The sequence below is a fragment of the Eublepharis macularius genome, chromosome 2 (genome assembly GCF_028583425.1).
Source record: "Eublepharis macularius isolate TG4126 chromosome 2, MPM_Emac_v1.0, whole genome shotgun sequence".
Lineage (NCBI taxonomy): Eukaryota > Metazoa > Chordata > Lepidosauria > Squamata > Eublepharidae > Eublepharis > Eublepharis macularius.
This window is the reverse complement of record NC_072791.1, coordinates 154,862,887-154,888,590: the sequence shown is the minus strand read 5'-3', so window position 1 is coordinate 154,888,590 and position 25,704 is coordinate 154,862,887. Positions and strand designations below refer to the sequence as shown.

Genomic DNA, 25,704 nt, shown 5'->3' with positions numbered 1-25,704 from the left:
ATCATTAAAAAATCAAAATTATCATACAAATATGAGCCAATTGCTCAGCAGGGACAGAGCAATAATTAAACTCGCAAATGGCAACCAATTGAAAACGAAGATACAACTACGCAGGAGCAAACAAAGAGGGTTTTGCCTTTCCCCTTCATCATGCCCTTTATCAAGCCCATATATTCTCCTGCTCAATAGCCTCTTTATTCACAAACTGCTCTTTCATTCCTCTCTGCTGGGGTGAAATAGATTTAAGTCTTGGTAGAAAGATGATCTGGAGATGTGCTCTCGATACAGAGTTCATGGCTCTTCATTAGTCATTGCTATCTGTGATAATAAATGGCCTCTCTCTTCAAATGCATGATGCATAACTTCTTGGGACAATATTGTTGGAAGGTTATCATGCCCAGAGTCTCGATGTCCCTCACTTTATAGTGTAGTGGTACCTACGAGTATCTGAGTTGATGTGCAGGCTACGAGCTTTATTTCCCATGCCAGTTTTAAGCTAAACAACTGGGGCTAGCAATAATAGAATAAATAAGATTTTTGTAACAAAAGAACTGTCCTCTTGTTTTCTGTGGCTGAGGAAGACGCAGCTTTCCTTCACTAACCAGTGAAAGAACTTTGTGCTCGGTTTTCGTGGCCCTTTCTTACATGCCCAGGGTAAGACCAATCACCACCTTGGGGTCAGGTAGAAATTTTCCCCAGGCCAGTTTGGCTAGAGATCCTGAGGGTGTTTTGACATCTGGGCATGGAGTAAGGGTCACGAGGTGTGTGTGTGTGGGGGGAGGTATTTGTGAATTTCCTGCATTGTGCAGGGGGGTTGGAAGGGACCTAGAGGTCCTTTCCAATTCTATGATTCTGACTACAAAAACTTCACACCAGTCAGGCACAAAGGGATCAAAAGGGAAAAGGTAGTTAGTTACTGTCACAACATACAGTTATTGCTTGACACATCGGGTTTGATCTAGAATGGCTCTGTATATGTAACTAGTCAAGCTCTGGTTCCACTCCTGCTCAGTCATGCTTTCTGTCTCTCTGCTCATGGGGGTTGCTTACTGGCCAAACCAAGTTAATGCCTAACTGGCTGAGCAAATGTTGCCCAGAAGGGCCAAAGGTGGAAGTTCAGATCCAAATGGCCAGTAGGAGGAGGCGGCTCAGGAAGGGGAGGAGTTGGAGATATTCTCTGTTGCTAGGCCACTTTCCAGGCAGTCAATAGCACAGAACAAAGGAAAAAAGAACTAGCACGAATGAAGCCAACATGGCTTCCCAAAGCATCCTTCCCTGTGCTCACACTGGGCCCAGATTTCCTCCATGGCCTCTGAGTTGCCTGTTGGCCTTGCAGGTAAGTTGGCTTGTTGGGAGATAACAGGACAAAATTTGTCTCAGCTATTGTGCTAAGAGAGAAAGAGCAGTGACATAAAGATGAGCATTTCTGGTGGTGTAGTACGTGCAGTTCAGGGAGGTAGTTCTTGTGTCTTGTCTGATTAGCAACAGTCTTGATCTACATGTAACAGGCCAAGGTTATATAGGTTATCAGCGGTATGAAGATAGTTGCATGTTAAAGTGCAGTCTTTCAGTTTTAACATGCATCGCTAAGGATGGGAAAAGAGTGGAAATGTGGGTCTGACAGAGGGGTACTGATGGTGTCCCTGTATCAGGCTATGATTCTGCACGAGAGTTGAGAGGTATCGTCAAGCAGGGATCCAGTTATTGTATATTTAGCAGGAGTGTGCTGTTCAAGACTAGGGCTCACTCCTCCTTGTTGCTCCTTCCTAGCATCTCCTGGTCCAGGCCTCCTTTCTCTGCATCTTTCACTTGCTCTTCCTTGCCACACTTCCTCCCAGTGAGCTGGATGGTTTTCAGTGCTGGAATGAACTTCTGGCACGCAACTTCTTTGCCTGCGGCATCTCTACAGCTTTACAATGTGGACTTGGTACTGGGTAAGCTGTTTTTGTCCAATCCCTGATCCTTCAAACCCCCACAATCCTTGCTTGGAAGTTCTTATTCATAAGTGAGGGAGATCATTCAATTAGTTTTGCATTCTTAAAAGTTAAGAAGAGTGAGGATGGGATGTTTTGGATTCTGGGAAATGCCTAATTCTGTTTGGCTCTTAACCAACAATTCTTAATATTTCTTATCCCCAAGAATCCTAATAGCATGATCTGTCATCTTTTCAGGTTGCCATTGGTTCAGGCACCATCTTTTGAGTTCCTTATCCCAGCCATGGTTCTGACCCAACATACATCTCCCATTCATCAGTTGAAAGAAAACAGTGAGTTATGGTTGCAACAGCCAACCAGCCTTCAAATACTAATACTTTAGATACAGGTCATTATGACTGGATATGGGTTGTCAGAGTTGTTGATGCCTCTTTGAGCTTTGGATCCAGCTTTCTTTGATGGCTATTCGTTGCACAATTAATTTCTTATTTTTGCATTTTCTGTACCAAACGTAAGTGCAACTACTTCATGTTGGATCAGGCATAACAATTGGCTTATTGGATAAATACAATGTACATTTAACCAACCTTTCTTTCTCCAACAGCAGCCAACCACGTACCTCTGGAGAACTGAAAGTAATAGATATCTTCATATGTTCTGGTCCCAGCCTGCTTCAATTATGAGTGCACAGCTTTAATCCTGAAGTTTCCATTTAACTGCTATGGCTAGTAGCTGATAATAAACCTATCTGCCATAGGATTTTTAAAACAACTATGCTAATAGCTATTAATCATTTATAAATTATTTCCATACGATAATTATGCATTGTGTGAAGTGCTTCCTTTTGTCTGTCCTGAACCTATGGCTGGCCAGTTTCGTTGGATGACCCTGAGTTTTAGTATGTGAGAAAAACTGTTTATTCACATTTGCTGAGCTTTTTATACTTCTCTGTCCCTCCTTAGTCTTTTTTTTAAACATAGGTAATTAATAGGACACAATCACCATGTGCCATATGTGATTGGTTTTACCCTTCCCTGGCAGTTCATGGGCACGGATGGATCCTTTGCTTTCTTTCTGTTCACCATATCTTTCTCTGGGATCCCTGCAAGTGCCGTATAGCTGCATACCATCCTAATGTTCTACAGATCTCTCAACGTTTGTGATCTTAGGGATAGCCTGGTCTCTATGTTCCTCCTCCTTTCTTCATAATCTTCTTTATTTTTATCTCTATCCAATTCATATATATATCTGTTCTTCCCACTCTTCTAGGCACTGAGGCCCCTAATGAATATTCTGGCCCAAATTGCGAAAATACACGCAACTGGGATTGGTCGCTCCGTGAGGTTTGTAGCTATGATGGAGAGACTGTGGGGAAGAGGAAAACACCAAGAACAAGTGAAAACTTGGGTTTCTTTTGAGAATGAGCAGCCAACTTGATGATAGTAATCAGGGCTGGCATATATTGTTGCTATCATCATATTGTGGGGAAGGGATGAGGAAATGGCTGGCCTCTTATCTTGCAAGTTTTGTCAGTTTCTCCCAGTTTGCCACAGGCTCACCTGCCCCACGCCTGCAACTTTTCTTGTGCCCCTCCAATTGTCTTGCTTGCTTGAAAACAAAGAACATGAAGCGAACAGCCATTGGAGCAAATAATAGGGCTTATAATTTCATCCATGTCTGTCTCTTTCCCCCTAGATCTCTGGTGCAGTGTTGATCTCTGCTGCAGTACAAATGGTGCTTGGAATGTCAGGTGCCTGTGGCTGGATTGCCAAGCGTTGCGGGCCAATGGTCCTGGCTCCAAGCCTCTCTGTCATTGGACTTTCAGCATACAGGCCTGCTGCTCTTCTCTGCTCTGAAAACTGGGGGGTGGCCATGCTGTATGTTCCTCAAAACTCTTTATTACTAGCTCTCTTCAAAAGGTCCATCAAGAGCATAGATATTTTCCTGCATCTCCTTCCAAGGGCACTATAGGGAGTGGGGTATGAGCATGGACTGGGTGAAAGTCTCCAGTCTTTCCACTCTTATGTGTTTTCTAGATGAGGGTACTGTTAGAGCATGGAGCATATTAGTGCCATACTGAAAATGATCCATTCAAAACAGAATAAACTAAGTTTTGAAATGATTGGATTATAATTCACGTGTAGGCAAATGGTCTTTAACTGGTGTTGTGGGGATGAAAACTTTGGCATTTCAACATTTTGTTATGAAACTTAACCACATCTCAATGTTTGCAGTTATTCACATTTCTTTTCAATGCACAATTCATGAGATACAAAATTAATTTCCATGCAGGACTACGATTTTTGGCGCTTTGCATTTTTAGCTTGGTTCTAATTTTTCTGTATTTGTTTTGGTGATTATATTAGTGCAGAGATGGGGCTCATTGAAATACACTGGTCCTTTTTCATCTCTTTCTTAGCATGGAACAAGGAATGGCTGTGGGTAATTGTGAGGGGAGACACTGGATGACCTGAGGAAACCTTTTAGCTCTTTTGTGTTGTGCAGTTTCAGCAAGGTAGCTGTTAGTATTCTAGCATCCGTATACAATCAAACGCCCTGTACCTATGGCAGTACTGTACTGAATATCGCTCACTCTCCATCTCTTTTAGACTTGTATTGCTGAGTATTTTGCTATCCCAGCACCTGGCTTCCTGCCGATTGCCTCTCTGCCAGTGGAGCCAGGCAGGGGGGCTCTTTATAAGATCCCTTCATATGTTTTCGGTATGAATTCATAAACCACTGGCTAATTTTGTCCCATTTGCTACTGCCCTGTCGTCTTGCTCTAAACTATAAAACCTTGAGTTGAGAAATATGATAGACATTAATGCTACCTGAGAAGATGGGTATATTTGATGCTTGCTTTAATGATGATAGGAAGCTCTGAGAATAACTGGTTGTATGCCCTGAAGTAGCCAGGAAGGGGCTGGTTGCCCCTACTCTATGGAGCTCCGTGGTATACTGATACCATAGACTTAGGGCTTTTCCTCACAGCATTGCCACATTATACCAGCAATGGGGTTTCCAGGGAGAGGATTTTGCAACATTTCCCCTACCCTGATCTCCATGTTCTCCACCGCTTGTCACCAGGGGTCTTTGGGGAAGATATTTTTACTAGTAATTGACAGAAGTATACCATAATATTGGTATGTTAGTATGTTAATTACCATTTTTTAAAGTCAAAACCTGCTGTAACACAGTGGTTAAATGGTTGGACTGCAAGTCAGCAGCACTCTGCAGGTGGCTTTGGGTAAGCCACTTCTCTCAGGCCCAGCTGTATTGCTGGGATACTAATAATACTGACTTTGTTCACTGCTCTGAATGGACATTAATCTGTCTAGAAGAGTGGCATATAATCACACTGTTCTAAAAAAAAGTCTCTAACAGTGAATTCTCAGTATCCTCACCAAACATTGATTCCTACAGTGCCTTGGGGGAAACTGTGATAACTAAACTGTTATAAAACTGATGTGGGTGTAGTGTAGCTTGATCAAAAATCTAGCGCCCTTTTCTCCCTCAGAAGTCTGCATCATACAGTTTCAGTTAGACCACTTTTGGTTGTGGCTTAATTTCTAACTCCAGTCTGCATCTCCAAAGTCCCAGCATATACTGTTGGCATAACCTTATATTTGGCTCCTAAATCACATCCCTAGATAATCTCCCTTCTGTTTCCATACATAGTCCCACCCAATTCTCATAGTATCAATCTAATTTATTTCATTTATAGCCTGCCTTTCTTCCCAATGGGGACCTCCCCCCGCAAATGAATCATGGTTTGGAGTGAGTAATGTCTTAAAGAATGGGGTGGTTAAGAGTCTTGGAGGACATTCATGTTCCCTGACATTATGTGGACAGCCCCAGGGGTAGCACAAAGGAAGAACAGGAGGATTCTCACCTTTATATTCTGTTCCGGCAGGTTCTGCTGCCAGTCTCTGGAATCTGGCTTGTCTTTGGGATTCTGAATCCTATCCCAGTACCTTGGGATGTGTTGCATCCTTCTGTGCATCATTTGACACTTCCCAACAACACCCTGCAGTCCCCCTGGCTCCAGGTGCCTTATCCAGGTAGTCGGAGGGCTGACCAGAGTTTACCCTTTCTTTGGGCTGGAGGTTGGAGTTCATTTCTCATCTTCTCTTTCTTTTACAGGTGAGCTGGGCTGGCCTCTACTTAGTACCCCTGCAGTAGGCATCGGTTCTGCAATGGGTATTGCTGCAAGTATGAATTCTATAGGCTGCTACTTGCTTTGCAGCAAGGCACTAAGGGAACCGCCTGCACCACAGCATGCATGCAACAGAGGACTCTGTGCTGAAGGCTTAGGCAGTCTTCTGTCTGCTGTGCTGGGGAGTGTGTCTGGAACCGCCTCTAGCATGCCCAATGTTTGTGCCAGCCGTCTGACTCAGGTATGAGCATGGGTGAGGGTGAGGGTAATATGCAGATGTAGAGTGAGCACAGAGCTCTCCCACAGGATCCTCTGTTCAAGGGATAATGGGCACTTATTTCAGCCCCAATTACATAGCTTGCCATAGGCTAAGCCCCAATCCCTCCTGAAGTTGCCTTATCCAGAGTCAGACCATTACTTCATCTAGTTAAGCACAGTCTACACCAAATTGATCCTGGTTTCAGGCAGAGTTTCCCCCCACCCCCGCTTATTGTTACTTGAAATCCAATTTAACTGAAGATGCTAGAGATTGAATATACAATTTTCTGTATGCAAGCATGTTCTCTACTACTAAGGTTGCCAAACTCCAGGTGGGACCTGGAGATGCTCCAGAATTACACTTGATCTCAGACTGCAGAGGTCAGCTTCCTCAGAGGAAATGGCTGCTTTGGAGGGTGGATTCTATCGCATTATACCCTGCTGAGGTCCCTCCCTCCCCAACCCCTGCCTTTTTCAGGCTCCACTCTCAAATCTCTTGGAATTTCCCATCCCAGAGTAGGCAATCCTATCTACTACCAAACTACAGCCCCTCCTAAACAGTAGCCCATTCCTTCACCCAACTTTGTAACTACCTAGCTGAAGCTTTTAATGTCATTGCAACCCCAGGTGGGGGTGCTCATAACCTGTATGGAGGTAATGCTCTGGGCATCCCATCATCTTTGCAACCACTTCCACACATACCTGCAGCATTTATTCTCCTTATGGCCATCTATTTGAATGAGGATGTGGTAGTTGCCTTTGAGAGCACTATTCAAACTGTTGCCAGGTGACCTGGCACAGCCCTGTAGAGGACAATAATCAATATTTCCCTACCAGGGATGGTCTCTGCTTGGAGAAACATGGCATATAGTAAGTTAAATAAAGAGAAGCAAAAGAAGCTGATGATGCAGTGGAAAAGTAAGTAGTTTATTAATAATATGACAACCCCAAGTGGTCATATTATTAATAAACTAATTACTTTCCTACAGCTTCTGCTGTTCTTTTTTGTGTTGACTGGTGTGGCCCTATTTTTTGAGTTATATAGTAACTGAAGGCAAAAAAGAGATCCCTGTGCATGTAGTCTGTGTTGGGGAGGGATAACATTCCAGAGCTGCCTTTTGGACCCTACCCATCCATAGGTGTCATAGCCAATCGGTTTAAGGAGGAGATGGGGAAAGCTGATCAGAACAAAGCTAGGCTTCTCTTAAAAGTGACAGAACAAACAAATGACCAGATCCAGAGGGATCTGTGGGATGAATATGTATGGGGAAAGCACAGCCAGCTTGGTTGGACTGTGATTCAGCAGATGCAACCTCTCATATCCTGTTTTTAAATTTTTAAATCTATTTATGTGATTTGTATACTGCCTCTTAGCTGTATCTGGGGCCCTCAAGAGGGATAACAACAATCATAATAACTATTCAACCTTAAAACCTCATTAAAATGGCCTATATTGGATACAATAAAAGAGGGGCAAGATGTCATCCAATATTCATTCAGTCAGGTGCCTTGTACTTTCTCTAGAAGGCCTCCTGGCTGACTGGCCATACAATGGATCCAGCCTAGCCTCCAAGAGGAAGTCCATAGCTTTGAAGCAGCAACTTAGATAGCCCCGCTATGGCTATCAGACCAATCTCCTGTCAGACTATGCGGTTTCCCTCAGTGTAGGCCTCAACCACTGATCTTTATTGTTATTTTTTTTTTCATTCAGGCTACCTCATTCCGCTCAGTGTGGGTTAGTGCACTGGCATGCATACTGTTGGGCTTATCTCCCCGGCTGACAGGACTTCTTGCCACCATTCCTCTAGCAGTTCATGGTAACGAATGTTTGTGATCCTTCCTCTCTTATGTCTTCTGGCTTCAGATTGAGGCACCTTACACTTCCAGCTGTTTTCTATATACATTGGAAAGATGTATTACTGCTGCCTGCTTTAGATCAAAGAAATCAAAAGAAGAAATTGGAATTATCCCTGCCTTCTCTGTTACTTTCTGGCGCTTTCTGGCTGAACAACAGTAGATGTTTTCACCTCCCTCCCTTCTCCCTATTGTTTGTTGACTTTTTCTGAATAAACGTTGCTGTTTTTTCCCCTTTTCACCTCAGGAGGAATGCTATGTGTGACATACAGTGTGGCTGTGGGCACTGGCATCTCATACTTCCAATACACAAACATTGACTCAGGAAGGAACATCTTCATTGTGGGCTTCACCATGTTCATGGGACTGCTGGTTCCAAAGTGGCTCTTCAGTTCACCAGGGTCCCTGACTACAGGTGCTGAGGGTGGGGATGTTACATTTGTCAAAGCTGTGGGGACAAGAAAAGCTTGAGAGACCACAGCCTGTAGTGCAGTCATGGAATCATTGTAAGATCCTGAACATTTGTAAAAATTTGGTTAGATTAACATATGTGTAAAAGCTTTAAAAAAGCTTTTCAAAACTAAACTTTTATTTTAGATGCTCAGTAAACCTATGTCAAATTGTTGAATAACTAAGTTAATTGTTCTGCAAGTACTGTGTCTGTCTTGACAGAGGGGAATTGATGCAGGAGACAGGAAGTACCACTGTAGCTACTTTCTTAACAGTACTGTGTACTGGCTTACTTTCATCCCTGACTACTGTCTAAGTCTACTAAAGGGGTTTGGACTGGAGTAACTCTGAATGATTTCCCTGTTAGAGATAAACTTTCTCCTCTTCTGAACTGCAATGATTTGGAAAAGAAACTGCAGTGTACTTTTTTGAAAAACAGATAGATGGTTCTGTGTCTTCATCTTTAGGACACTCCCCTGTTTTTAAGATCTGGAAATTAAACTTTAGTTTGCATCCTGCCTCCATGTGAGGATAGCTCTGGAATTATATACAACAGGTTCTTTCCTGCAATGGTACCATAACTTTGGTGCTATAACTCCCTCTCCCGAGTAATCAGTCAAACAAGTAACAGTTTCAGACACAATCAGATGAAGACCAAACTTAGCTTGTAGCCTCCACCATCAAGCTAACAAATTGTTTAGCATCAAACCTGTGTTTTATTTCCTGAATCAAACCTGTGTTTTATTTCCTGGATATTTGTATTATTTTAAACTGGATCCATTTTTAAAATAATTTCCATTTTTAAAATAATTTCTATTATTTGTAGTTGGTGCTGTATTTGTATTATATGCTCCCTTTGATTTCTGTTGTTTTATTCCTTTTGCTGATATATAGAATTTTAATGTTACTTCTGTATTCTAATTGTAAGAGGCTTGAGCATTTTGTTAAGAAAGGTGGGGGAGAAATTCTAAATACAAATTATAAAATCAGGCTTCCCTATACACAGTATTTCTGAAGAGATTGCCCTATATGTTAAAGTTTGATCAATTGAAGTTGCAATTAATTACTATCTAAGGTTATATGGGTCATTTACAGTACAGTCCTATGCACTGAAATCAGTGGACTTAGACTGCAGTAACACTGTATAGGAGTCTGATTACATGTTACAAAACATCCAGTTCTACCTAGTTTTTGTAACTGTGTGACTGCTCCACTCTGTTTCCTGTATCCTGCCCTCTGTTTACAATTCTTAAGAGTGTCTGTTCTGGCCATGGGTCCTTCAATGGAGCAGTGATTTCAGTGTTGGTAAGGTAACTTTTAAGACCTGGAGGCTGGAGGAGTACATGTGAGGCATTGGACAAGAACATTTCTGAGATAACTATGATACTTTCTCTGCAGGGTGTGTTCCTGTAGACCTCTTCCTCCTTTCTCTGCTGATGGTTCCTGCTTTTATAACTGGTGTCCTATCCTTCTTCTTAGAAAATACCGTCTCAGGTGAGGAGAAAGCAATAGGTTCCTTTATTTTGATGGTTTACAGTTTTGGCCATTGTGTGCTCAGTTCTAGATGAGTGCTTGTTGGCACCGGGGAAGCTTCTATTGTTGATTGTTCTTAAAAAGTATGATTTTTAGAACAGCTTGACTATAAAGACAGTGTCCATTTTCACTGCCATGTGGCAGGGGGTACTACATTATGAAGAGAAGCTTTTTTACAATGGCCACTGTCATGGAAAATATTTTAAGATCAGTATAGTTGATTAGTAACAATTGTTACCAGCGTGACAAAGGGATGCCATCTCCAGGTTGGGAACTTCCTGAAGATTTTGGGGGTTGAGCATGGAAAGGGTAAGGTTTGGGGAGGGAAGGAACCTCAGTGGCATATAATGCCATAGAGTCTACCCTCCAAGGAGACATTTTCTCCAGGGGAACTAATCTCTGTCATCTGAGATCAAATGTAATTTCAGGAGATCTTCAGCTACCACATGGAGGTAGCAACCCTGGATCTATGTCTTTTAAAGTGTGTGTTGTGGGTGGGTAGCAGAGCTCAAGGAAGTTAAGATATGATAAATGTTGCCTGCTTTTCTGGTGTATTTTTAATACATAAATACTTTAATTCTTACTGAGTTCAGCCCAACAAGTTAAACGAACCAGGGAAAAAGGACTGATAATTCATAAAGAAAGCAAATTAGCAGGAGTTGAGTGCACAGATCCCAGGTTTTTCAAACATCGATATTAATATTTAGAGAAACGGGCAAGAAAAGAGGACAGAAGCAGAACTATCTCTCTCTCTTTGTTTTGAGTCTTCTAGCCCACTCCCATTAGAGATGGATCTTTTATAATGTTTTATTTCTGAAAGAGGCCTTTTACTCACTCTATGATTTATGTTGTTGTTGTCTTTGCCTTTCCCCTGTGTGCTTATGTTTATACATTTGTGCGATGGGGCCTATTTTCCTTCTGTTTGATATATGCTTATAACATAATCTACCTGGCACCAGCTGAGGCCAGCACAGGCATTTATTTATTTAGTTGGTAACCTTGTACATCTGCCTGGGAGTAAGCCCCACTGAATCCCATCCTCAGAAACAGCCATTTCCTCCAGGGGAAAAAGATCTGGAGACCAGTCGTTATTCTGGGAGAACTCCAGGCCCCACCTGGAGGTTGGTTAGTAACCTTATTCAGTTGTGTTGGCTTCCTCCCAGAGAGCTTCAAGCATTCTTAGCAACAAACTCACAGCTCTTCTTAGCTCTTCTGGCTTCACCAACTTTCCCTTCTCTTCCAGCACTATATCCTCCTGGCCTTGTAAAATTTCCAATCTCTTCAAACGCAGGGAAATGTTTTGTTTTTTTTTTGTTTTTTTTTAAAAAAGGGGAAATTAGAGTACTGAAATGTGGCATTGTCTTTTTGTTCAGAAGGAACTGGACAAAAGTATTAATTGACGAAATGCAGTTTTGTTTTGATTGTTGAAATCAACATGGCATGTAGTTAAGAAATACTTGAGTTTTTATAAGAAGCATAGATAATACTGGCAGATTTTGAAGCAAGGAGCACACTCCAGGAAGCTGCTTCTCCATCAGTCAGCCTTGATTACAGCAGTAGCCTTTTCTGGCTTATGTTGAGGAACCTTCTCTCTGTCCTCCCTACCTGCTTCCAAAGACCTTAGCAACACACCACCATAACACACCCTCTTTAAAGATCTCTTAAGAGATACTTTGCCCATTATTCAGATGACAGTTTTCTCATAGCTCCCTAGTGATAAGGGTATGTCTGTTTCTGTCATTTTAAGTAGTTGTTTTTCTTGGATAGGCTAAGCTGCCCCAAGATGGAGACAGCTAGTAGCACCCATAATACAGATTTCAAGGATCATTGCTCTTTTAAGTTGTGTTGTTATTTTTAGGTACCCTGCAGGAACGTGGGTTGCTCAACCACTTGGTGTCATGCAAACCAGAAACAGCAGAGAATTCTCTGCAACTACACAATAAGGATTCTGTACCAAGACTCAAGCTGCCACTTTTCCTGAGAATGCAGCAGCTGCCTTCATGGTGCAAGGCCTTTCCTTTCTGTTTTCTCTGTCCCCTGAAAGAAGCAAAAGAGGAAATTGTGAACAGTTATCACTTGGAAGAATTGCACTGTTCATCAGGGGAAACTGCAGATCTGCTACTGAAGCCTGGGACAGTGGAGCTAGAGTCAAACATTAAACCAGAGACTCTGGAGAACCATAAATGTGTAATGTTTTTAGCTAATAAAAGGACCCTTTGCTCAGATGCAAGTATTATATGAGCATGGGTATCTTTTCAAAGGAGTTTTGTTTCAGACAAATCTGGAATCAGATTTGGAGAATACTTAAAAGACTGCAAAAACAGCCACATTAACACTCCTTGCCCCAAACTCCCAGCACCTCTGCAAAAACATATTTACAGAAGTGCAATTAACATCACCTTTGGAGCTCATTTTCTCTGCCTCTCATAACTTATGTTAAGACTTTCCATTTGATTTTTGTCTATGTGAATTTAGCTACTGCATTGTACTGGACTTTATGTAGGCCTAGTTTACAGGGCAGTTCAAGATGTATCAGAGTTGTAGCAGGGCAGCTGGGACGGAGAGGAATCTACTTTATCTTCTATATGTACCTCTCCTTTTCTTTTTATTTCACTGTCTTCAGCTGTTAAGGGAGAAAAGAATTTATCCAACATATCTTGTAGCCCTGGTGTTCCAGACTAAGTTTACTGCTAACAGAAGGCACTCCCATCAGCAGAATATAATTTTCCCTTTCCCTCTTCCACTACAGCCCATCAATCTCCCTGAAATGTTGCTCCTGGAAGGTAGAGAACGACATGAGGAGCAAATTGGGGGTCTGCAGCAAAAGGGAGAATTGGCAGAAATTACACCTCCCCTTCCATTAGCAGAAAATTTCATCTGGATCCCAGTCCTTGACTAAACTTCTTGTTGCATGCTGTATTGTACGTGCATATGTATATGCAAGGCTGAATTTCAGCTGGAACGCAATGGAACAGAGTTCTGGAACCTCTTGAAAATGGTCACATGACTGTTGGCCTCACCCCCTGATCTCCAGACAGAGGGGAGTTTAGATTGCCCTCCAGCGGCGCAGAGGGCAATCTAAACTCCCCTCTGTCTGGAAATTGGGGTGGGGCCACCAGCCATGTGACCATTTTCGCCGAGGGCGATTTAAACTCCTCCCTTGTTCCAGCTGACCCAAAGTGATGTCATTGGCCCTGGGAGCATGCATGCACTTTGCTCGTGCACGTGGTACCAGGGGCACCACCTCCCGCCAAGAGTTGCCCCCTGTGCTGGCAACTCACTGAGTTCCACCACCTCTTTTCTCAGAAAAAAAAGCCCTGTGTTAGTCCACGTTAGGGTGGAAGGCTATCTTCTTGATGTAGTGTTGTTACAAAATCCAGTCACACTTCATTTGCTGTTATAGGGATAGACAGAGATTGCTGCCCTGCCACTATTGCAGCTGTGATCTCTGCAGTAAGGAACCTGCATCATAAAGGAGAGAATTGTAGCATGCACATGCTTATGTTTTGTTACCATTTATTTTTTGTAAATAAAAATACACATATGCAACTGTACCAAATAGCACGTTTATTAAGAAAAAACAGATTCAAAACATTCATGTGGAATGTAGGGGGGCAGTATCCCTTGATTACAGCAGTAGGGAAAGGGGCGGGGGAAACGGTTTCTCTACAGTTGAGCCTTCAGTTTCTGAAAGCGGAAGGGGGCCGTTTTTAATCTTTCCCCAAGGAGACCTTTGTTTTTCATTGACCACAACCTCCCTTTCTTTCTAGAGATGAAATGAGCCATCGGTAAATGTAAAGGAACCCTGCACAAGCAAGGTTTCAATTTGTGAGCGCGACGATCGTCCCAACTTTAGACATTAACCACTTTTTTAAAGTATATATATATTGTGTGTATAGCAGCTCTATATTTATGAAGGGATCTATAGCGCGCGCAGTTTTTCTACATGAGTGACGCCCCTCACCCAACGGATTTTACGTGAGGCAGCTCCTGCCAAAGGGACTAAACACCTTCAGTAAGAGCCTCTGGGAAGCGGCGGGTGGGGGAGGACTGTTTCCGGCGGCTGCTGAATCTCGTCAACATTCCTCTTTCTCCAAGCGGCGGGGAGTTCCTTGCTGGGAGTCGCAATTCACGGTAAGGAAGGGTCCAGATGGAAGGAGAGAAACTCACTAACACTTCCATTTCTTTGAGGAATATGAGAATTCCCACCTTGGCCTCAATCGCTTTCCCTTATACCCCAAGAGTACTACAACTCCCGGCATGCAGCGGAAGTTAGAATGGTATGCTGGGAGTTGTAGTCTAAAGGTTTCGCGAGGCCGTGTAACAGCCGGATTTGAGTCCAGGGGCGCCTTAGAGACCCACAGGAGGCCGTGGATATATTTAGTACGTGGGCCACCCTTGAAAAGCCGTTTAAACTTCTGAAGCGGTAGGGCAGGTCCGGTCAAACCTGTTCCTCCACCCCAGTGCGGTGGAGCAAGCGAGATCGGAATTTGAATCGAGTTTCTGGGAGGTGTCGTTGGATCCCCCGCGGGCTCGTTGAGCTTCAGCCCTTATCTGTTTACATACCGATTTTCTGGTGGCTTCGCCTTGGTTCAACCTGGTCCGTATTCTGCTTTTTTTGAAGAACCCTTCCCAAGTAACAATGTATAAGGTTAAAGTCTTTTATTATTTATCCTGAAATGAGGGAAAGGTGAGTTAGTATCTCCTGTTTTACCAAAGGCTGCAGTATACTCACTTGCTTCGGAGTTAATATGCATAGCCTCAAGTTGCAAGCAATCATTATTTCAAACATTCTGTACATCATGTTTCAAAAACCAGTGAAGGACGGGCTATTTCTAGGAGCGGCTGTGTTTTCGGATTATTCTTTATTCAAGAGCGTCGAAATGCTCCGTTTTTCTTCAAAATATTAAGGAAGATGGGTCCGGGGCAGGGAGAGATCCCTGCTTTAGCCCCTACTTCATCCTCCCCTTTTTATTCTCCCAGTAGTTCATAAGCAGATTCTACGGTTCTCTTCAACTTCCCTTCGACCCTTCCCCACCGTTGGCAACTGGAATCCCAGGCGTGCCCACTGCTTCTCAAACCCAGTTTAAGAGGCATTATTATCTCTCCCCCCCACACACACACTTTGTTGCCACTCTCCTCCCATTTCAGTCTCTTCCTTATTGGCATTTCTAGAAGAATGGAAAGAAGCCACTTTGCTATGCTCCTCTGGCAGAGCATATACTACTAGAACACTCCCCTCAAGACGTTTTATTTTTCACCCTCTCTCATTGCAATCCCTAGCACAGAATTTGTCACTTTCATCACTGTGGCACAGTGAGGAGGTGTTTTTATTGAGCTGCAGGCCACATCCACAAGATTGCTTTTGGTTGTGTATATGCTATGTACCATCAAGTCGCTTCCTGTTTATGGCAACCCTATGAATTAACAACCTCCAAAACATCCTATCAATGACAGCCTTGCTTGGGTCTTGCAAACTGAAGGCTATGGTTTCCTAGATGCGGTCAATCCATCTCATGCTGGGTTTTCCTCTTTTCTAGTAATGTGGTGTCAGCTGGATATCTTGAAATGTTCCTTCCATTAGTTTTCACTGCCCCTTAATCAAAATCTAGTCTACCTTTCTGTATGGTATGTTCTGCTTATGGGTTGAACAGATAGGAGAGATAATATATCCATTCTTGTCTGACACCTGTGCCAACTGGAAACCATTTTGTCCCCCCATATTCTGCCTTAATAGTAGCCTCTTGTCCACAGTACAGGTTGCACATCAAAACAATTAAATGTTGTGCCACACAGTCCATAGCTTTTCATGACCCACTCAGTTGAAAGCTTTACTGTAACCTATAAAACATAAACTGATTTTCTTCTGAAATTCTTTGGTGTGCTCCAGTAACTTGTAAATTTGCAATATGATCTCCAGCTTGCACATTTGGCATTTCTCATTCCATATATGGTAAGAGTCTTTGTTGTAAAAGTTTGAGCTTCATTTTGCTTGTGTGAGAAATTAATGCAGTGGTCCAATAGTTGCTGCAATCTTTGACATCTTTTTTCAGAATTGCGATGTTGACTGAACATTCCCAGTCTGAGGGCCATTACTTTGTTTTCTGTATTTGTGAGCATACTCTTGTTAAGATTTTGATGAACTCAAGTTTCTGCAACTTGAAATAGCTCTATTGATATCTCATCTATTCCAGGTGATTTGTTTCTCCCAATTGCGCTGAGTGCAGCTGTCACTTCACTTTCTAAAATTGTAGGTTCTTCATTGAAAGATTCTTCTTTGAAGGAATCTGTCTTCCTTTCATCTCTTCTGTATAGTTCTCAGTGAATTATTAAAATTTTGTTCTGATCTTTCAGCATCCCTCTGAGATTTAAATTTCCCTTTGATTTCCTGGAACTTGTGGAACAGATCTCCTGTTCCTCTTTTTTTGTTGTTCTCTTCTATTTCTGTTTTTCCAGTTCCAAATTTTGTATTTTTTACACAGTAAACAATGAATGAAACATTTAAAAAAACAAACAGCATACACATAAAATACAAGTAAAAAAATATTAGAATAATGAAATTGCATAATATTTCCCCTATCCATCTCCATACATACTTAAGATATTTTATATACAGCCTTTGATATTTTACATTTTATATTCAACGTTCATTCTTATTATGTTCAGCATATTAGTTTGCCAACTTATTTAGCTTAACAATAGATCTATTTTAATATTATTTATATTTAATTCTCCTTAGTTTACAGCTACATATTCAAAAAAACCCTTTCTATTTTTCCTGAAATTCTTGGTTTGGTCTCTTGTGCATATAAGAAGTTAATTTTGCCATTGACACATACGCATACAGTTTATTCATCCATTCAGTCTGGTCTGGACAAGATTCTGCTTTCTATTTTGTTACATATTCGTTGCGGTCACCATATATTTAAAAAGTTCACTATGCTCTTTTATTATATTACTTGGTAAAATATTTAATAACATATTTTTAAGATACAGAACAAAGCGAAACATCAGTATCTTTGCACTGGTTGTTATAATAGCTCTCTTTGTCTCTGCATGCAAGTTACTGAAAAACTGTGTTCAGAAATCTGATTTTGTCATCTTTTTGGTTCTTGTCCGTCTTTAGAAATTTTAAGAGTTCTGTCAGTCATCTACAGAGGCTTTTCCTTTCTTTTGGCTAGAGGAATAGACTTTGCACATTCTACCTTGATAATGCCCCTGGTTTCATTCCGCAATTCTTCAGACTCAAGTTCAGTTGAACTTAGTAATGCAGATTTGTTCTTTACATAGCTTTTTAAATTCTTTATATGGCTTTTCAAATCACATGGCTTTTTAAAGAGAGGAATGTTATTTAGATTTTTTGGGTACTATGATGGCTTTAGTATTTTTCTTCAGATTTATTCTAATTTTTGATATTAAAATTCGTCATCTGTACTACAGTTAGCTCCTGGTCTTGTTTTAGCAAAGAGAATAGCAACAACAAAATAATAATAATACTAACAGTGTGCTATATACCACTGTTCTGGACAGATTAGCGTGCCACACTCAGAATGGTGAGGAGAGTCAGTGTTGTTATTATCCCCACAATACACCTGGGGAGCTGCAGCTGAGAGGAGTGGCTTACCCACCTGCTCAGCTTATGGCAGCAATGGGATTCAAAGCAGTAGAGTGCTGATTCAGCCCAGCCACTTAACCACTATGCTATAGCAGTTCTCCATCTTCTGCTTCCACTTCTTTAATTTGTTTGATTTCTTTATTGATCATCTGGTGACATCTGTGAATACAACTGCCTATTCAGAAGCATATGTTTGCAATGAACAGATCATTGGTTTCAGAAAATTCTATGAGTCACTTTCCTGCTTCATTTTGTGATCCTAGTCCAAATTTTCCAGCAATATTTGATTCTGCTTTGTTTCCTACTTCTGCGTTCCAGTCACCTCTGATTATCAGAGCATCTTGTTTAGGTGTGTGATCCGTTTCATTCTGGACACCTGCATAAAATCTTTCAATTTCTTCCCCTTCTGCATTTGTAACAGGGATGTAAACTTCAAGGATGGTCATGTTGGTCAGCTTTCTGTCAAGTCTGATATTATCCTGTCAGACTTTGCATTATAGCTCCTGATTGCTTGTGCTACATCTTGCCTCCCTATAAGAGCAACATTTTTTCTTCTGAGTTTGTAATTTCTGCAGTAAAATAGTAATTCTCTGACTGAAAATGTCCTAATCCAGTCTACTGTAGTTCACTCACAGCTAAGATTACAGTGTTTAAACATTCAATTTCTCATTTTATGGTTTCAAGCTTATCTTGATTCATACTTCTCACATTCTATGTTCCAGTTGAATGTCCTTTTGGCTTTAATCCAGTTGCATTATGGAGAACAGTGCTGATTGTACTTGTTCTCTGCCCTTCCCCAGTAGTCAATTGAGTGCCTTCCAACCTGGGGGTCCTGTCTTCCAGTGCTGTATCTTCTTTCAGTTTGGATCGTCTCATCATAGGGTTTCCAGGGTAAGAGATTAGCAGAAGTGGTTTACCATTGCCTTCTTCTACGCAGTCCTAACCAAGGTTAGTTGAAGTGTCACTGCTGCTGTTTATGAATAATCTCTGCCAGTGTCACCCACCACTACTGCTGCTGCCCAGTAGCTGCCCTTCAGGGATTCCTCTGTCCCCATAATCACTGGAACTGTTAATTCTCTTCTGCTAATGTAACTGTTCATTCCTGAAGGGGGTGGATGCGACTTAGTCTGATGTCTCAGCTTTGACCATTCTGCCTTGAATGACTCTGCTAGGAGTGTAGTCTCTTGACATAGTCCAAACTCCTGATGGTTTTGTTCTGAACTTCACTCTCAACCCCTCTCACCTTGTCAAGGAGTGTATCCAATAGAGATTTGTGGTTACTGACTGTCAGTTCGGACCCCATCCGTGTATATGCATGGTTTGTGTGTGTGTGGGGGGGGGTGCCTTCATGTACAATACTCTACATTGAATTTCATTTTCCTTTCATTTAGCTTGGAGAGAGATGAACAGACAAGATCACTTCAATTCTTATTCTAGATCATTTGTGAACAAATTAAATAGCAGTTTTAATACAGTTCCCTGTGGGATCCCACTGTTTCCATTTTGAACACTGCAACTTCTAAAGCCTGCTTCTTTTATTTTAACTAATAATTAATCCGTGAGGGGACCTCTCCTCTGTTGAGTTTACTCAGGAGTCTTTGGTGAGAGAAGAGACATTGTCAAAAGCTGCTTAGAAGTCTAAGTACACTATGTTTACAAGATCCATTCTATTCATTTATCAATGCTCATAAACTAATTAGTCATAAGCATACAAAATTTAAATTCAAAATATATAGTTATAAATACAATATTTACATTATAAAATATCATTATTTAAATGCCATAGACAAAATTTTACTGCTGCAAGAGTCACATGAGGGTCAGTGTCAGCTAACAACTTAGCTACAGTCTCCAGCTCTTAAGCTGGGGTCCATTCTGGATGTAGAGCATAATCCACTTATCTTGAGTAGTACCGTACCTACTGTCTACAAGATCATTTTTTCCATATTCTTGTTTACATTCTTAGAGAACTTCAAGATGTTGATCAGGCAGGGCTTCCCATTGCAGAAGTCATGATTCTTTTTCAATATGTCTTGTCCTTCTCTCTGCATGAACAAGTTAAGTTCTGAAAAGGACTTATCAGCATGGCTTCTGCTCTTGTTCACATTATAAATGGCTATTGGGCAGACCAAGTTGGTGGTAAAGAAATTCTTTTATGATACACAAAAGTAGAGCAAATTATATATTAATTTGCTACTGCTTTCAGATAATTTTATATGATTCAGAGTGCACCTGCCTTGATTGGGGAAAAAAGCAGCATTTTGCTAGTACATACCATGCTTTTCAAATGTGACAAATGTTTGGAACCAATTGCCAAGTTGGCCCATTTAATGAGACGGCAAGTATTTTGAGATGACATGACACTCGCTCAAGGCATCCTTGTGTTTAGTAAGGGGTTAGCTACCTAGTAGCAATATTGTTGTCTCTGAAAAGTACTCTTGATTCCCAGGACTATATAACTGACATCACCTGTTCATTCAGAAAAGGAAACTGGTGTCTGTTGGTTGGCCTGGAGTAAATATTTCAGTGCAGGGACTTAGCAGTGCATTAGGATCACTTTTGAAAAAATTAACAGCACGTTTTGAGTGAGGCTTCTAAAATGATAGCTCAGTGCCACCAGCCTTAAAGATTAAAATAAAGACTGTGGCATCAAAATCTTGATCTTGTTTCAAAAGATATTTTCTCCGTTGTGTATGCTTTTGGGCTCTGTGTTGGGACTTCAGTGATTGGTAGGAATGAGTTCAGTTGGTTGACTATGCAAAGAATAATATACTTAAATCAAGCATGTGAACATGAATTTAATCATCATTACAGGATGGAGAATGTTGAGGACCTGGAAACCAGACTATTGCTGCAGCCCTGGGCTTCTGTCACCTTTGCTGAGTCCACCCTGATGGCCAAGGCTTATTTTGGAGATGCTAGCTATGCCTTGCTCCTCTCTGACCTCTGCAGTATGTGGTATGAAAGGGCAGACACTCAGATCATACACCAGAGATCAAAGGTGAGTAAAGCACTGATTGCAAAAATACACATGTGGTGTACCTGCCCCAGCTGCTGTTCTGTCAGTTCAAGTTTCAAGGAAGATACTGACAGGACAGTTCTATAGAGAGAAGTAACCCTTGACCGACAATTTCCCTGTTCTGGAAGTATTCTGCAAGTATGCAACTTAGCTGCTATTTTAACTTTAAAGGGCAGTCTCTAACTATTAGAACAACAGGACCATTATTATTAAGCCGGCTGACAAGGGAGGTGGAGTAGTAGTCATGGATCGGGAGACGTATATTGAGGAAGTTATGAGGCAACTGGGGGACTCCTCCAGTTATTCTAAGACTATGCAGGATCCAACAGATCACATCAGGGACCTCATTAGGATTGTGATAGATGAAGCGAGGGAGTTGGGCGATATAGATGAACAACTGCATCGAGCACTACAAATGAGATCACCGCGAGTCCCCCTGTTCTACGTGTTGCCGAAAATACATAAACAGATCTCCCCTCCCCCAGGCCGTCCGATCATGTCGAGCTGTGGCTCCGTGCTAGAGCCACTGGCCATACTATTGGACTCACAGTTACAAGACGCTGTGGCTAAAATAGGTCCCTTAATTCATGACACTCGTCATTTTATTAGGCAGATAGAAGGAGTAGAGATAGGAGATGACATCATTTTTCTCACGATGGATGTGAACTCCCTTTACACCATCATCCCACATGAGAGTGCTAGAAGGGTGGTGGAGGAGGCTTTAACCACTAGACAAGACAGCAGCTTACCAGTCCATTTCTTATTACAACTTTTGGACTTGGTGTTAGAAAAGAATTACTTTTGCTTTAATGACTCGTTCTATTTTCAGCTGTGGGGCGTTGCTATGGGGTGCGCTGCGGCACCCAGCATCGCCAATTTGTTTATGAATGAGTGGGAACAACAACATATTCTGCACCCCTCGAATCCCTTTAGGGCAAATATTATCAGATATTTTCGATATATTGATGATCTCTATTTCCTTTACAAGAATCCTGAGCAGCTAGAGGACTTTTGCCAGTGGCTGAACCAGAGAGACGACCACGTCAGATTCACGTGGCAATATAACATCCAGGAAATTGCATTCCTGGATATTATTACATATAGGAGTAGTGACAACTTAATAAAGGTCAGAACTTATAGAAAAAAGACGGATCGAAACTCTTACCTGGAGTTCGGTTCCTTTCACCCCCGCCATTTGCGGGAAAATATACCATACGGGCAGCTGTTATGCATTAAATGTAATTCCTCTTCTCCCTTGGATTATGACAGGGACAGCAAAATACTGTGTGGTGACTTTATTAAGAGGAATTACTCACAGGAAGTAGTCAAAACAGCATGGATTAAGGCTGCTTCTGTGAGTAGGGAGTCTCTTTTTACAATCAGAACATCAGACCCAGGAAATAGAATCTGTTGGGCAATAGACTACACCCCCTTGTCTAGTAGCATCAAGAAGATCGTGCACAAACATTGGAGTTTGGTCGAGAGTATTGCAGGATGTGAACTGAGACCAAGGGTAGGCTTCCGAAGAACTAGAAGCTTGAAGGATGACCTGACCCGTGCGGATATACGGTACAGAGACTCTATGTTAGTACTGCCGCAGGGTAATTACAGATGCGGCCGCTGTCAGATGTGCTGTGTCCTTTGGGAGGGTAGAGAAATAGTATTGAGAGGACAGAGTTTGCGCTTTACCCACTTTGCCACCTGTCAGAGTGCTGCAGTGATTTATGCTATTGAGTGCCCCTGTCTACTCCTGTATATAGGATGTACAATAAGACCTATTAAGGTGTGCATCCTGGAGCATATATCCCGCATTCGGAATTGTGTTCAGGATGCGCCCCTAACACAACATTTTAAGGATAAAGCACATAAGGAGAATGCTATTAGGGTGATCGTATTGGAAGTTTTACATAGACAGAATCATGCTGACACTCAAACATCACTGCTCCATAGGGAGGCTTATTGGATCCACAAGCTGGACACTGTCCATCCAGGTGGACTTAATCATGACCTCTTCCTCGGGTGTTTCCTTTGAGATAGCTTTTGAGATAGGATTTAGGGGACTGCAGAGCTCGCAGTAAAAGTGACTGTGTTGAGAATCAGGGTGAGTGAGCAGGGTCCCTTTAAGGGGTAGTGCGATGTCAGCCAGGATAGTATGTAAGGGGTAATTGTTGAATGGTTTGGCTGCGCAAGAGAACAAGCACAGCCGCCGTGTTACGGGCTTTCAAGAGTGTTGGTGATGAAATAACGTTGGATTGTGCTCTGTCCTGACCTGATGGAGGTATATTTTTATTTAATTTTGTTATAATCCATGGCACAAGAACAATTATTCCGGATATGAAAGCAGTTTTGAACTTTGTATTTTAATGAACTGCACGCTCCTGATGAAGGAATCACGAAATCTGCAGCTTGAAGCCGGCCCCAGATTGGGCGTGGTTTGGAACTTTGCTTTTCATTTCCAACTGTGTCGCTCCTCATTGATCTGGAAGGACTCAGGACTGCTAGTCTTTGCACAATACCTTGTATAAGAATTCATGAAAAGACCTATGGAGTTATAGCCCTACTGTTCAATGTATATGGATGTATCTTCCCTTACAAATCTGTGATGACTATGGAATGAATGTATGGGTATGAATTCACAATGTGTATGAATTTTCACTATTTATAGCACTTGCACTTTGTTTTTTTTTTTTTGAAAAATTTTTATTGGGTTAGAATCCATTATTTCCACATTTACATTCAATTTCCCCCAATTTTTTCATCTCTAACCCCCTCCCTTCCCCCCCCCCTTTTTGTTGACTTCCAACAGCTTTCCAACCCTTTGTCCCCTTTCCCTTACTTTTATTAGCTTCCTCTATCTAAAACAAATATATATTCTCCATTATTCTAAGCAGTACATCCTTAACTATTTTTAACATTATATGCCCAAACTGTAAGCCTTTGTTTCCATCTTAGATAAACAATTTATCCCAATTTTTCAATTTCAGGTATTTCTATATATCATAAACCATATAGATCATACGTTCGTTTATATCAAACAATTTGACTTATTCTCTATATATATTACTCATTCTATCTTTTTATAATAGTTCTATATATCTCTCCTCACGTAGTCAATCAATTTGACCCGTCTATATCTTCAGACATTCAGTTTGGTACAAAACTTGTCAGAAAAAAAAGAAAATATTGTTAGTTAATCGCTCCTTATATTTAGTCCTTATAATTAATTATTTTCTCTATGTTCATAGAGAACATAGAGAACATAGAGAATATAGCACTTGCACTTTGAATATACCTTTTGTAAATTTACTGTTGAGTACTGCATTTTACTTCCCGTGGACTTGGTCCTTTGTTGTACCTGTCCTGTCAGTTCAAGCTTCAAGGAAGATACTGACAGGACAGTTCTATAGAGAGAAGTAACCCTTGACCGACAATTTCCCTGTTCTGGAAGTATTCTGCAAGTATGCAACTTAGCTGCTATTTTAACTTTAAAGGGCAGTCTCTAACTATTAGAAAAAAGCTTTCTTAATTCCTGCTAGCATTTTTTTTTTAATTACATACTGGTATAAAATGCTACCAGTGTCTGGGTGAGGGAGTTGTGTGATGGATCAGTACATGTTATATTATTTACTTTATTCATAATGCCACCTTTCTTCCCAGTGGGGACCCAAGGTGGCTTACATCATCTCTCCTCCATTGTATCCCCACAACAACCCTGTGAAGGTAGGTAAGGCTGGGACTGTGTAACTAGCCCAAGGTCACCCAACAAGCTTCCGTGGCAAGGCAGGAATTTAAACCTGGTTCTCTGAGATCCTAGCCCAACACTCAGACCACGACACCATGCTGATTCTCAGTCTATACATTTATACCACGACATTCTAATCAGCGATTATTAGAGTAATGAATGTGTTTGCCAGAGAAGAACTATTGTACTTTGAGTGCTTGGAGAAAAGGTATCTTTTCAACGAAAGCATACCGTTTAAGGATATAAACCATCTGTGCATATAATATTGTTCTGTCCTTTCATAAACTGTTATTTATCCTAGGGATGTCAATTTAAATAAATACGTTGGAAACAAGTATATGTTAAATTAACAAAAAACATACAGAAATTTTGCCAGAATACTTTTAGTGTTGTTTCTAGGACTATATGAATGGTGCAAGTATGTTACTCATTCTTTTGTGTGTGTGTGGGGGGTGCTATTTCTCCTTGCCACCTGATTTTTTCCTCTTCCAGGATCTGAATAAGCGACTGACAGCTCATGCATCCTCCTTCTTGAACCGCCTGCGCAGTCTAGTGTATCCCCTTTTGGAAGGGCAACCAACCAGTTCCACATCGTTCTCTTGCCAGCTCAGCCCGGGCACCCTGACTCTCCATGTGAAGAGTGAGCTCTCAGGGCTGCCTTTCTGCTGGGATTTTTACTGCTCAGCTGCTCCTGTTGAGATGGTGAGTTGAGGAGGTTTCAAGGCTGCTGGAGCAAGGAGGAGAGGAAGACTGATGCTTCATTGGCACCATAGTTTATTTTCTTGGCAAAAAAACCTATCATTATGTTTATTTGATAGAAAATAGGATGCTTGGTTGGGTCTACCTGGGACTGGGTATTCTGGATGTAGACCTGCCACACTCAGCACTAATGGAATGGAAGCCGCCCTAACTATTAGCTAAGATGATGTGAAAGCCTACTATTCTGTTCATTGCCATTGTTTGAACCTTATATGTTCACTGATTGGCAGATGCACTGGATTTGCTAACTCTCTGTGTACTAATTATAGGTGATTATCCGAACAACCTAACGCTGCCTTCCAACTTGGAAATTGCTTGTTTTTAAAGTTAGCTCTTGAAGGCACATGCACTTTTCAAGTTGGGGATTGTGTTCCTCTTGTTCTG

The 25,704-nt window shown here is 41.5% G+C and overlaps 2 protein-coding genes across 2 annotated transcripts in view; both read left to right on the top strand.

Moving 5' to 3' along the window:
* The first annotated feature begins 7 nt into the window (after window positions 1–7).
* On the top strand, window positions 8–13,718 carry SLC23A3 (solute carrier family 23 member 3). Its single transcript, XM_054970637.1, has 12 exons — window positions 8–1,336; window positions 1,771–1,934; window positions 2,172–2,266; window positions 3,204–3,277; window positions 3,630–3,811; window positions 4,544–4,655; window positions 5,848–5,995; window positions 6,078–6,331; window positions 8,060–8,165; window positions 8,450–8,617; window positions 10,051–10,146; window positions 12,044–13,718. The coding sequence occupies exons 1-12, from the start codon at window positions 1,253–1,255 to the stop codon at window positions 12,424–12,426; spliced, it is 1,866 nt and encodes a 621-aa protein (XP_054826612.1). The 5' UTR covers window positions 8–1,252; the 3' UTR covers window positions 12,427–13,718.
* Window positions 13,719–14,517: 799 nt separating this feature from the next.
* The window catches only part of NHEJ1 (non-homologous end joining factor 1), a 127,216-nt gene continuing 116,029 nt past the window's right edge, over window positions 14,518–25,704 (top strand). Inside the window, exons 1-3 of the mRNA XM_054972267.1 lie at window positions 14,518–14,785; window positions 20,615–20,801; window positions 25,054–25,263. Coding sequence (XP_054828242.1) covers window positions 20,616–20,801; window positions 25,054–25,263 — 396 coding nt within the window. The 5' untranslated portion in view covers window positions 14,518–14,785; window position 20,615. The remainder of the gene's footprint in view (window positions 14,786–20,614; window positions 20,802–25,053; window positions 25,264–25,704) is intronic.

Bases quoted from the DNA above. Each gene is read 5' to 3' on its own strand.
- SLC23A3 (XM_054970637.1), top strand. From the start codon at position 1,253: ATGGCTTCCCAAAGCATCCTTCCCTGTGCTCACACTGGGCCCAGATTT. The intron at 3,812-4,543 runs GTATGTTCCTCA...CATCTCTTTTAG, and splicing joins AACTGGGGGGTGGCCATGCT to ACTTGTATTGCTGAGTATTT. The intron at 10,147-12,043 runs GTGAGGAGAAAG...TGTTATTTTTAG, and splicing joins CTTAGAAAATACCGTCTCAG to GTACCCTGCAGGAACGTGGG.